At 37.4% G+C, this 14257-nt stretch overlaps 1 protein-coding gene across 2 annotated transcripts in view; it reads right to left on the bottom strand.

The window, feature by feature from the left end:
• dscama (DS cell adhesion molecule a) overlaps nucleotides 1–14257 on the bottom strand; it is a 100230-nt gene that overhangs the window by 29217 nt on the left and 56756 nt on the right. For both annotated transcript variants that reach the window (XM_039677029.2, XM_089126538.1), the window contains 8 exons: nucleotides 11360–11506; nucleotides 9936–10214; nucleotides 9570–9845; nucleotides 8223–8519; nucleotides 6803–7078; nucleotides 5700–5978; nucleotides 5338–5457; nucleotides 3810–3989 (listed from right to left, as the gene is read on the bottom strand). In XM_039677029.2, the coding sequence (XP_039532963.2) occupies nucleotides 3810–3989; nucleotides 5338–5457; nucleotides 5700–5978; nucleotides 6803–7078; nucleotides 8223–8519; nucleotides 9570–9845; nucleotides 9936–10214; nucleotides 11360–11506 (1854 nt within the window). The remainder of the gene's footprint in view (nucleotides 1–3809; nucleotides 3990–5337; nucleotides 5458–5699; nucleotides 5979–6802; nucleotides 7079–8222; nucleotides 8520–9569; nucleotides 9846–9935; nucleotides 10215–11359; nucleotides 11507–14257) is intronic.

Raw genomic sequence — 14257 nt, 5'->3', positions numbered from 1 at the left:
CTCTGGGCTGTGTGTGGTGGATGTAGGCCAAGAGCCTCCGCCTCACTGGGCTGGCGGGCAGATTACATGCATGTGTACAGCATCCCCTGCCCCACGATGCACTGGGGTAAACAGCGAGCTGACTGGTTAAGTGGCCGTGTTCACCGCGGCCTGATATCCTCCTTTACTGCACCATTGGGCTTTGCGTGTGGAATGAGACGCATCATGATACTGGAAATAGAAAAGCTTGCAGCCAATCAGAGTGAAGGAGGGGAGGGGTTACAGTAAAACAGCCACTGGCGTGACACTCCATTATGTTTCGTTATACCGAGAGTTTCTTGGGATCATCCGCTGTTCTTTTATCAGCAGGATTTCCTGAAATTGCACAGTACTGTCAAGCAACAGCGCCTCTACATTCTAGCACACTATTTCTGCAGTGTATAGTAGAGTTTCTTAAAGGAGTAGATCACTTTTAAACTAAACTTTTGCTGAGAATTTCCTCACCCCCATGTCATCCAAGATGTCCATGTCTTTCTTTCTTCAGTCGAAAAGAAATTAAGCATTTTTTCTCCATATAATGGACTTCAATGGGGACCAAACGGTTCAAGGTCCAAATGAGAGTTTCAGTGCAAAATGTTCAAAGGGCTTTAAACGATTCCAGACGATGACGATAAAATAATCTGTTTCAGATTAAATAAAATATGTATATACACTGTATATCACGCCATACACTGACTGTATGTACTCATATTTCATTCAAAAGCTAGCTAAATTAGCATATTCTTTTACAGCACTATATTAAATCAGCACTTAGATATGAATTTCTCAAAGAAAAGACTACTCAACTCAAATCTGATATTCATGAAAATTGGAAAGAAATCCAAATCCAGGCACTCAGGGTTACAAAAGTAAAAAAAAGGCCTTTATTAAACAATCGAGGGCTAAACCATTAAAAAACACCAACGCGTCACGCCTTTTTCACTTTTGTAACCCTGAGTGCCTGGATTTGGATTTCTTTCCAATTTTTATGAACTTTCAACCCTTCCAAGAGCATATTGCGTGAGATAAAGTCAGAATTGCGAGATATAAAGTCATAATTGTGAGATATAAAGTCATAATTGTGAGTTATAAAGTCAAAATTGCGAGATATAAAGTCATAATTGCGAGTTATAAAGTCAGAATTGCGAGATATAAAGTCAAAATTGCGAGATATAAAGTCAAAATTGCGAGATATAAAGTCAAAATTGCGAGATATAAAGTCAAAATTGCGAGATATAAAGTCAGAATTGCGAGATATAAACTCGCAATTGTGAGAAAAAAAAGTCAGAATTGTGAGATAAAAAGTCACAATTATTTGTTTTATTTTTATATTCAGTGGCGGAAACAAGCTTCCATAGATCAGTGGTTGATGTTAATGAGGAGCTTGTTTGCGGTGAACAGATGAGATCACAGCGGACCCTGAAACAAACCTCTCAGGGAGACTCGAGTTACACACAACAACAGAGCCGTACCACCGGGAGCAGAGCTTTCCACACAAACAAACACCGCGACAAGCCTGTACGACAGCATTCACCTCTCAGCCTGATCGATCGCTCTGAGAACAGAGTGTGTGCTGTCACACGACATGAGAAGGAGACGGGAGTAAGGATGAAGAGGAGGTTGTGCTGGGCTCCGCGGGGAAGCTCCTGCTGATGCTGATAAGAGCCGGGGCTGAAAATAAGGCTTTCTGACATCACACTCTCATCAAATGAGAACGCAGCCTCCTTAGCATAGGCAGATAACCCCACATTAAAACAGTTCATTTAGCTGGCGTCTCACAAGCTGTAGAAAAGCACTGTTAAATCAAATGCATTTCAGTCACACAAGTGTTTCACTGCATTTTAAATAAACATCTTTCAAGTCTCTCTCAAGTCAACATGAAAACAAAACTGACCCAATTTACTTTCTAGAAATACACGTTCCAGGTGTTACTATAAGAAATCTTAGTTTATTCAGTGTTGAGGGTAGTAACGCGAGAAATGTCATCAGATTACTTTTTTTGTCACTAATAAAGACAAAATATCTGAGTTACTTTAAGATACTTTGTTTTCTAGTTTGGGGATACTTCAGGATTTAGCATTAAGCTTTGTATGAATATATTATGAAATATTTTGGGCCATCTCAAAACACATTTTCGGGCGGACTCATCACTAGTAGCCTAAACTGCGCTCTGTTACCGGTAGGCGTGGCCTCCTAGGGCAGCGATGCAAGTGCATTCTGGGAGTTGTTGTCTTTCATCCACATCAGCCAAAAATACATTTTCTGGATTTTCTCAGTCTAGAAATCTCCAAATTCACATTTCTTCTACATAAATGACCCATTTTAAATACACATTCATCTTTCCAGAGGTGAAGTATCCCTTTAAGGCTGTGTGTACAGTAAAATGCAAACTCAGAATATTACGCAAACCTGCAATTACGTCATGTTTCCACTAAATAGTGTTTTTTACAGTAGCGTGACGAGGCGCTGAGTTCACTCTTAGTACCGGTCGTCGAGAGATGTTCTACTTAAAACACAGCACTCATCGCTGTCACTTTTTAGCAAGCCGTCCAATCACAGTGAAGAAGGGGCGGGACAAATACCACATGACCAACCGTAATATTCTGCTTGTGACAAATGACAAGCACATCTCTTCAACCAAAACTAGTGCCAGAGCGAGTACGTTACATTGTGTCGTCGACATTTTTATATTCAGAAACAAACTATTTGCGAAATCAGATACTAGTAACAGTTCCGTGTGTATTCTGTGTCATAGCACATATAGCGAGGTGTCTTCAGAAGAGTGCTGCTTTTTAGTTTATTATCGATAAATAATGTATTTAAACAGCATGTAGCCTGACGGGCCAAACAGTATATTTCTAAAAAAAATATAGAAATAATAATCTTTTTTTTAATAAAAATAATATTTGTTAGAAATGTACGGAGGCATATTGCATTCACTTGAAGAAAAAAAATCTACTCTGTTTTTCTGAATTAATGAGTTAATTTTTCATAAGAAAAAAAAATTTGCTCTGTTTTTCTGAATTAATGAGTTAATTCAGAAAAACAGCAAAAATAAATTTTCTCATGAAAAATTAACTCATTAATTCAGAAAAACAGAGCAAACATTTTTTTTCTCATGAAAAATTAACTCATTAATTCAGAAAAACAGAGTAGATTTTTTTTTCTTCAAGTGAATGCAATACGCCTCCGTAGAAATACCCTATTTTACTCTGAAATACATCATATTGTGGACACGTTTCATATTAACTTTTAAATGAACACCATTTTACCTACATAATAATTGAATTATTGACATAATTGAAAAAAATATAATCTGAAGCAATGTTTACTGCGCTATGTGTGTGGTAACAGAGAGTGGGTGGAAACAGAAAAAGTGAGACACACACACACACACACACTCAGCACATTGAAAGCACAAGCCTTTCCACGTGTCGGCTCCTGCAGGAGTTCACAGTGTAATGAGGGGAAAAGGCTTTCGGCTACTCGTGGATAAACACCCACACGCGTCTGAGGCTTTTACTGCAGAAACCCTCTCACCTGACACACACAACTCCCGTTAGATCCACAATAACGATACGAAGAATAACTCCAATCCCTCATGATCCAAAAAGCTGTGACCCAGACACACATTTGATTGGTTTTGCAGGAGGTTGAACTTTCACCATAGTGTCCCAAAGGACCTCATAAAGTGTCTCCTGTAGCTCATAACAGCTAAATATTCACCTCAATACGGCTGAGAGAATAGAATTTCAGCAGAACCGTCAAAATAATCATCTTTCATTTCTTACTTTTCACGTTGAGGTACATGGACTTGCTGACGTCGGCTCCCACATCATTGCTGACCTTGCACAGGTAATAACCTGCGTCCTCCTCGAGAACATGCTTGATCAGTAGAGAGCCGTTCCCGAGCAGCTGGACCCGAAAGCCGGAGTTTAGAGCGATGGGTTGAAACTGGGGCACCCCGGCACCTGGCAGAGGAACAGAGGAAGACGTCCTCCAGTTAAAGTGCTAGAAAACAGTGACATCATACTTCCCCGCCCCCTTTTTTTCACCACTGGCAAAATGTTTTAAATAATCGCGTAAAAAATGCTACAGTGCAAAACCGTTAATTGGTTCACAGAAAGTTTCCGTACTATATACGGTAAATAAGTGCGATGGATCTCACGGTACATTTAATGTAATTTTACTGTAAAATACCGTTAAATTTATAGTTTTTGAACGTGAAAAAGAACAACTCATTGTATAATTTACAGTGAAAAAACGTAAATTGACATTCTCACAATTCCCTCTGTGAGACTTCACATTTGATGTATTTGTGTTGAAATAACTGTGGGTTCCTCATAGCTTTCTTTCTAATCAGTTATGTACATTAGGGTTTTATGTTACATTTAATGTTGTTAAATTAATGTTTATTGCATTTTTTTAAATTTCATGTCTATGTTCATATCTATCTATCAATTTATCTATCTATCTATCTATCTATCTATCTATCTATCTATCTATCTATCTATCTATCTATCTATCTATCTAGTATATATCTATCTAGTATCTATCTATCTATCTATCTATCTATCTATCTATCTATCTATCTATCTATCTATCTATCTAGTATATATCTATCTAGTATCTATCTATCTAATATCTATCAATCTATCTATCTAGTATCTATCTATCTATCTATCTATCTATCTATCTATCTAGTATATATCTATCTAGTATCTATCTATCTATCTATCTATCTATCTATCTATCTAGTATATATCTATCTAGTATCTATCTATCTAATATCTATCAATCTATCTATCTAGTATCTATCTATCTATCTATCTATCTATCTATCTATCTAGTATATATCTATCTAGTATCTATCTATCTATCTATCTATCTATCTATCTATCTATCTATCTATCTATCTAGTATATATCTATCTAGTATCTATCTATCTAATATCTATCAATCTATCTATCTAGTATCTATCTATCTAGTATCTCTCTATCTAGTATCTATCTAGTATCTATCTATCTATCTATCTATCTATCTATCTATCTATCTATCTATCTATCTATCTATCTATCTATCTATCTATCTATCTATCTAGCTATCTATCTATCTATCTATCTATCTATCTATCTATCTATCTATCTATCCATCTATCTATCCCCCATCCCACTGGCAAATTACTTTCAAATCTAAAAAAGTGTCATTTAAGTGAGAAAGTAAGTGATTTTGAGGATGATTATACATTTTTCCAAGAGAAAATATCATTTCCATGGTATTTCATTTTTGCATCCAAAGTGACAGTTTCCAGTGACGTACCTTTGGAGTATTTCCACTCGATGTTTGGCCGTGGCTCTCCATCCGCAGAGCAGTTCAAGGTGACGGATTTACCGTAGATGCCGTCCTGGTCTTGAGGCTGCACTTTGAACCGTGGTGGAACTACAAAAAATCCACAAATCACATTCAAGTTTGTGTCTTTGTGAACGTTTCTCAAATTATAATACAAAAAAAGGATGCTTAAAGGGATACTCCATTTTTTTTTGGAAATAGGCTCATTTTACAACTCCCCCGTTGTAAAATTTTACCGTTATTGAATCCATTCAGCCGATCTCCGGTTCTGGCGGTACCACTTTTAGCGTACATCACTGAAGTGGACATTCATTCATAAGATTCAGCCTTACCTCTAACGATGAGCTGACTCTGGTATTTGACGACAGCGGCGTCGTTCTGGGCGATGCAGGTGTAGGTGCCGTTGTGCACCCGCTGGAGGTTGGAGATCCGCATGGAGCTGGTGAAGTCGATGTTGTCGATGGTGACACCCAGGCTGGCATTGATGGGCTTTCCATCTTTCTCCCAGGTGATAGAGATGGGAAGGTCACCTGAGCGCACGACGCAGGGCACGAAGACGCGATGGCCGATGGAATACCGTGGGAATTCGAAAGGCTGGATAAAGGGAGGCACTGACGACAACCAGAGAACATCGTTAACCCTCAGGTGCTCTTCTGTCATTTCTGACCAAAAAATTTTCTGTTTTGAATTTCTAAAAATCACAGCTTCATCAGAATGTTATGAAACTTGGTGACTTTTATGGCATTATGTATGTGAATACAAAAAAAAATTGAGGTCATGATCTGAGCATGCTAAGTGGTCTTAAAAAAAATGAATGGGAAATTGACAAAAACACAAAAATTCAAAAAATTTTATTATTATTATTTTTTTACATTTTTGAAATAAAAAATCGTTTTTGTGATTGTTTTAACTATATATTCAAATCCACCAAAAAAAAATGTGTTCATAAACAGCTGGGGAATTCACATGCTTCTCCATAGAGAGCTGTACACGCCATCTAGTGGTTACACCATGATTCTACACTTTTTCTCTATACTGTAACCAGATGGTGCTAATTTTCTTCAAAAAATATTTTTTTTCTGAAGGCCTAGACTCTATATTAAACTAAAATACTGCATTAATAATTTTTTGAAAAAAATAATATATATATATAGAAGAATATATATATATATATATATATTTCATGGCAAAATAGACAATAAATATTAATAAATTCAATCAAATTGTCTCAAAATACTAAATTACAAAGAATAAATATTATAGAACAAAAATAAATTGCATTGGTTTTACTGGGATGGAGGAAATTAAATTCTTAGGTGTCCGGTCACTTTTGACCGGGAAGATAACAAGTGTGACTCCGAAACGAAGAGCACCTGAGGGTTAAACATTGCTACCGTACACCAGCTGGATTTACTTCTGACGTGGCGGGTCATACCTTTCACAGTGACGTGGACGCTCTGGTTCTTGAACAGCTGGGGCTGGACGAGCACATGGCAGCTGTACTCTCCTTCGTCCAGCTCCTTCTGCACGTTCAGCAGCTTCAGCGTGCCGTTGTTCTCGAACGCCCTCTGACGGTCATTAGAAGGGAGAAGGTTGGAGTTCTTGTACCATTTGATGGAGTAATACGGGTATCCAATCACATGGCAGTGAATGTACATGTCCCGCCCCGCTATGGCTGTGAGGTTTTTCATTGGTCGTATGTCAGCAGAACCTTTAAGGACACAAAAGAGAAACACTTCCCTTCAAAAGAATATTGACATTGTGATGGAAGTCCAATTCACAGAAATGTAGCAAAGAAAGAAAGAAAATATAGATTAATGGATTATGGATGAGGGCCTTTCTAAGATCAAAGAAAGAGAAAGACAACACAAAGTAAACGATTAAGAGGGTAGTTTGACACTTCTCACACACTGCATGCCTTTTAACACCATCATCAGGGATTGACATTAACACTACGAGACACTTTGGTTCATGTAGGTCGTCTACAAACCGAAAGGTTGGTGGTTCAATCCCCAGTTCTGTACATTAGATTTAAAGTAGAGTCAGGCCGATATATCGGCCAATATTAGACATTTTCCACACTATCGGTATCGGCAGTTATAATGGCCGATAAATGAATAATTGAAAATGTATGTTTTACAATTTGGAGTATGATGTTATCTATCATCATAGACTAGCTAACCTGACATTGTAATTATAAGGCAGCTTATAAGGCAATGTAGGGACTAATTATTATTTTATTTATCAGAACTTTAATATATTTTGATGTTTCCTGTTCTGTTGTGACAATAAAAGAAAAAAGTTTCTTTTTAAAATGCTTTATCATATTATTTTAGTTAAAACACATAAATAACTACAAATAACTAATGTTAGGGAAATCTGTTAATGTTTTGTTGCGCATTTCTAAAAAAAAATATATATATATATATATATCGGCCGATATATCGGATTTTAAAACCAAAAAATATTTGTATCGGTATCGGCCTTCAAATCCTTTATCGGTCGGGCTCTAATTTAAAGTAGTGGGTCAGAAAATATAAATATAAAATAACATAAAATACATATCAATTTAAACTAATGCAATAAACAATACATTCGGTTGACATTTCTATCACAGGGGTGAAGTCTCTAGGGGATATTGTTTCAAATATAGATATAAGGACACACAAAAAATTAAATGATCATGCACCCAAGAGAAAGAAAAAACAGCCACATGAAAGGGTGAACATGAGCAAAAAAAGCAACTGAAAGCATAAAATGATGTTAGCCAGGCCCTCGTCTCATGGATGACCTTGATGAGCAGAATGAAATATACGTATATGTGTGTGTTTTGGAAGAGTCGATCTGACAAGCACCTCTTACGTTTATTCGAGCCTGGTAGGAGACCGTCCCTGCGGAGTTGTTCCCGGCGCAGCGATACACCCCGCTGTCCCGGACCTGCGTGTGGGAGATGTTCAGGTAGCTGACCACGTTCCCCTCCGCCGTGATGCTGTGACCGATGCGGTGCCGGCTGTCCTTCGTGATGACATCGTCGTCCAGCGTCCAGGTGACGGCCGGCTGTGGAGTTCCCTTGACGTGACACATCAGGGAGACGAACTCGTTCGGGCCGACCACCTTCTCGCTGAAGGCCGACAGGATCTTGGGGGTACCGTCTGCGGACAGAGGCGTTTTTGTTAAGCTCTTCGGTCATTTCTGACCGAAAAATTTTCTGTTTTGAATTATTAAAAATCACAGCTTCATCGGAATGTTACGAAACTTTGTGACTTTTATGGAATTGGGTATGTGAACACACAAAAAAATTGAGGTCATGATTCGAGCAATTAAAGTAGTCGTAAAAAAATGAGTCACACTTTTGCTCTTCTGTCAAAAATGACTGACCCATAGGAAATGAATGGGAAATTGACAAAAAACACAACAAATTTGAGAATTTTTGTGTGTACAATCTACAAATCTGCCACAATTCTAAAAAAAGTACACCGCAGGAGGTCATGATCTGAGCATGCTAAGTGGTCTTAAAAAAATAGTCACACTTGTGGTCTTTGGTCAAAAATGACCCCTATAGGAAATGAATGGGAAATTGTAAAAAAAAAATGTAAAAAACAAAATTGTGAATTTTTTTTTATAAGAAATTGTTTTTAAGATTGTTTCAACTATATATTCAAATCCACCAACAACAAAACAAAAATGTGTTCATAAACATCTGGGGAATTCACATGCCTCTCCATAGAGAGCTGTACACGCCATCTAGTGGTTACACCATGATTCTACGCTTTTTCTCTATACTGTAACCAGATGGTGCTAATTTTCTTCAAAAAAAATTTTTTTTCTGAAGGCCTAGACTCTATATTAAACTAAAACACTGCGTTAATATTTTTTTGAAAAAAAATAAATAAATATATATATATATATATATATATATAAAGAAAAATATATATATTTTTCCATGGCAAAAATAAACCATAAATATTGCAGAAATATTAATAAATTCAATTAAATTGTCTCAAAATACTAAATTAAAAAGAATAAATATTATAGAACAAAAATAAATTGCATTGGTTTTACTGGGATGGAGAAAGTTTCATTTTTAGGTGTCCGGTCACTTTTGACCGTGAAGATCACAAGTGTGACTCCGAAACGAAGAGCACCTGAGGGTTAAAGACATCAAAATGCAACCAAAATGGAAAGTCCAGGACAGGGCTGACCTTCTAAAATGACTTGCACGAAGTCCTGAGCGGACATTTTGTCTTTCCTGGCAAAGCACTGGTACGCTCCCCCGTCGCTCTTCGCCATCCCGTCCATCACAAGGTTCTCCTTATTGATCCCGTTCATTCGTACGTTGGCGCCGGTGATGATCTTGTCGCCGTTGCGGTACCAAGAGAGCTCGAACTCATCGGAGCCGGTCACACTGCAGGATAGCGACACCTGGCTGCCCACGCTGCCCTTGACCTTTCGCGGACTGACCATCACTTTAAGAGGCTCTGGGACACACAGTGGCATCGCTTACGTTACCTTCATTCATCAACGGGATATTAAGAATGCACAAATGTCGGAATGAGAAACATATCTACCTTTTACCGTGAGGCGACCTATGACCTCTGCGTTTCCGTAGCTGTTCCACACCTCACACACGTAGCTGCCGCTGTCGCTGGGCTGGGCTCTCTCGATCAGCAGGCCCGTCACGCTCTGGCGGAAGCGCGGGTCGGACTCCAGCGGTCTGTTGTTCTTCAGCCAGCGGAGTTTGGGGGCGGGGTGTCCGGACGCCTTGCAGGGAAGCTCCACCCTGTGGGACGCCATGACCTCACGCTTCTCAAACCCATCGAGGATCGCAGGCGCTGAGTTTGTGGGATCTGTTAAATACAAGATGTGTTCATTTATATAGCATTTTTAACATCCATCCATCCGTCTGTCTATCTATCTATCTATCTATCTATCCATCCACCTATCCATCCATCTGGCTCTCTGTCTATCTATCCATCCATCCATCTATCTATCTATCTATCTATCTATCTATCTATCTATCTATCTATCTATCTATCTATCTATCTATCTATCTATCTATCCATCCATCTATCTATCTATCTATCTATCCATCCATTAATCTCTCTCTCTATCTATCTATCTATCTATCTATCTATCTATCTATCTATCTATCTATCTATCTATCTATCTATCTATCTATCTATCTATCTATCTATCTATCCATCCATCCATCCATCCATCCATCCATCCATCCATCCATCCAGCTGTCTGTCTGTCTGTCTGTCTATCTATTTATCTATCTGTCTATCCATCCATCCATCCATCCATCCATCTGGCTCTCTATCTATCTATCTATCTATCTATCTATCTATCTATCTATCTATCTATCTATCTATCTATCTATCTATCTATCTATCTATCTATCTATCTATCTATCTATCCATCCATCCATCCATCCATCCATCCATCCATCCATCCATCCATCCATCCATCCATCCATCCAGCTGTCTGTCTGTCTGTCTGTCTATCTATTTATCTATCTGTCTATCCATCCATCCATCCATCCATCCATCTGGCTCTCTGTCTATCTATCTATCTATCTATCTATCTATCTATCTATCTATCTATCTATCTATCTATCTATCTATCTATCTATCTATCTATCTATCTATCTATCTATCTATCTATCTATCTATCTATCTATCTATCTATCTATCTATCTATCCATCCATCCATCCATCAGGTCAGTCGGTCATCTCGAATGGAGAACAGACTCCCAATGCACTTTAAGTCACTTTGGATTAAAGTTTTTAGAAAGGTTTAGACTCCTTTTAGACATTATAAGTTATATATCTACAGTATGTCTTGTAAAAAAGATTTCTTAAAATGTTGAGTTAGCTGCTAGCACTCACTGGTCTCTGGCTTTTTCACAGAAACTTTAAAGGAACAGGAATTATGAATGTCTCATCTGACTGATTAATTATATATATATATACATCACGAAACCCTTTACCTGGCACAAAGAGCCGTGCGCTGTTGCTCTGTCTGGTCTCGGATGTGTAGCGATGTCTCGTCATGCAGCGGTAGTTGAATAATTCGTCCTCCTTCTGCACATCTAAGATGTACAGCGCCCCCGTGGACGTTATGAGAAATCGAGCCCCTAAAAACACACAAAACACAGTATTATTAGTGCGAGGTAAACATCTTGAATTAATAGGTGAGCGTTAAACACAGTTAATCTGTAGCATCTGTGTGTCATAATGAGACATTACAGACATGGTTAACAGAATCTTGTTTATCCCATCAGCCTCAGCAGGATCTCGCTGATTCCTGCCAATCACGGCCGCTTTTGATTGCCCCGCCGCTCATGTCCCAGTAAGCACTGATTTCATGCTAATGGTTTGATAACACAGAATGTGTGCAGGTCGTAAAATTTATGAGGAATAACGTCTCTGGCAGGGCCGCCACACGCTCTCAGAGGAGACGTCTGTGTCAGATTTGATTGAGAATGCCATTTGCTCTCATTTCTATGCAATGACTAAAACGGAGAGGTGGAATTTGTCTCACTTCCTGTAACGAGAACATATCGTGCAGCCCTCAGATCAGAAGGTAACTCCACTACGTCAGTTTTCGGAGAATTCCTGAAGCAGAAGCACGATTAATATAGCAAATATAGTATTATTTATGTTAACACATTTAAAGGATGTTTTATCGTCTTTGTTTCCACACTATTTTCAATTTTGATATTTTTAGGTCAAACCGTTCTTGTCTGTCAGTCATATAATGGAGGTCTATGGTCACCACCTTGAAGAGCATGCACAGAGAAGTCCAAATTAAACATGATGTAATGACTCATAAATGTAAGTACACATTGATGGCCTAAGACGCGAAACGAGCGGTTTGTGTGAGAAAACGAACAGTATTTATATCGTTTTTACCTCTCAGCCACAAAGCACCTGCGCCCTCAGATCACTTGGACGTGGCTGTGATTACAAGAGGTAAAACGATATAAACACTGTTCGTTTTCTCACGCAAACCACTCGTTTCGTGTCTTAGGCCATCAATGTGTACTTACATTTACGAGTCATTAAATCATGTTTAATTTGGACTTCTCTGTGCTGCTCTTTGAGGTGGTGACCATAGACCTCCATTATATGACTGACAGACAAGAACGGTTTGACCTAAAAATATCAAAACTTAAAATACTGCGAAAAACAAAGACACCTACATCTTGGATGGCCTTGAGGTAAGATAAAACATACCAAACATTAATTTCAAAGCGAATTAATAAATAGAATTTAGAAAAATGAAAATGTACAGACAAGAAAGACCCAGAACACGCTCTTCAAACTCTTTTTGTGTTATACTGATTTGGAACAACATTAAAATGAACTGATTTTGGGGTAAAAAAAAATCACAAGCCACGAAGACCCGCTATAAGGATGATGCGTCCCTCTAGATTTCAGATGTTCAGATGCCTATCTGAGCCGCCCGTGTTCTCCTGTGGGCTTTGTCTGGGCTATTTTCCAACATAATCTCCATTTTAGTACAAAATGCCTCTGTGTGTGTGTGTGTGTGAGTCTGTTACTGTCTGTGTGTTAAATCAAGCACCATAAGTAAACAGTTTAGCAATGAATAAAAGAAGCTGGAGCGAGCCATACGGAGAGATGCAGCTATTGTGAGTTCTGACCCAGTTAGAGATGACACACCGCGGATCTGAGGTCCTGCAGGCACTGCCAGTCGTGGACTTAATGTGGAGTGTGACGGGCTACAATTTACACAGCGAGTGGGTGGAGAGAGAGAGAGAGAGAGAGAGAGAGAGAGGGATCGTATTCGTTTGTCTAAGCAAAGATTAATGAGCTGTCTGATTTTTAAACCACTAGCATGAGGAACTGAGGATCTAAATTTAAAATTAGTTTATTAAATGAGTGGCATTTTTTTGTTTTGTTTGACAAAATATACTCTATTTACTGTTACTGTTCATTATTAAATATATGTTTAAAACCCTATTTAAAATCATAAAAATAATACTTTAAAAATAAATATAAATCCGCTTACATAAATTAATATCTTAACATCAACAATCTGAGTATGTATAATATTATTTGAATTATTATATTTATTATTAATTATTATATATATTTAGTAATGATATATATATATATATATATATAATAGGCCTATATATATATATATATTAAGGCTGTGCAAAAATTAATTGCGATTAATCGCATCCAAAATAAAAGTCTGTGTTTACATAATATATTTGTGTGTGCTGTATATAATTATTTTGTATATATAAATACAAACACATGCATGTATATATTTAAGAAAATGTGTTATTCACATATAAAATATTTATATTTATATAATATAGATTATGTATTTATATATATATATATATACAGAATTTAAGCGCAAATAATTCTTAAATATATACATGCATGCATAAGTATTTATATATACAATATAATTATATACAGCACACACAAATATATTATGTACACACAGACTTTTATTTTGGATGCGATTAATCGCAATTTATTTTTGCACAGCCCTAATATATATATATATATATATACACACACAATTTTATATATATAATTTTAATAATGGTAATTAAGTGTGTGTGTTAAATATATATATATAAAATATTAAAGATGTAAATAGGCCTATATATATAAGAAAATAAAAACCTATCACGTCCCAATCTTCTGCAGTTGTTTTCTCACATCCCCAAGACACATCGCATTACAGAGATATGTGAAGCACTTGTTTATTCCCTCCTTTGCATGCGAGCAGTGCTGCTATATAAGAAGACAGCTTGTCTTCCGTGACAAAAGGAAAATAACTGAGTGTGTGTGTGTATGTGTGGACTGCAGCACGCACACACACACGCGTCTCTGTCAGA

Source organism: Pimephales promelas, chromosome 23, assembly GCF_988280905.1.
Source record: "Pimephales promelas chromosome 23, fPimPro1.hap1.1, whole genome shotgun sequence".
Lineage (NCBI taxonomy): Eukaryota > Metazoa > Chordata > Actinopteri > Cypriniformes > Leuciscidae > Pimephales > Pimephales promelas.
The sequence above is the reverse complement of the archived record's forward strand: the minus strand, read 5'-3'. Positions and strand labels throughout refer to the sequence as shown.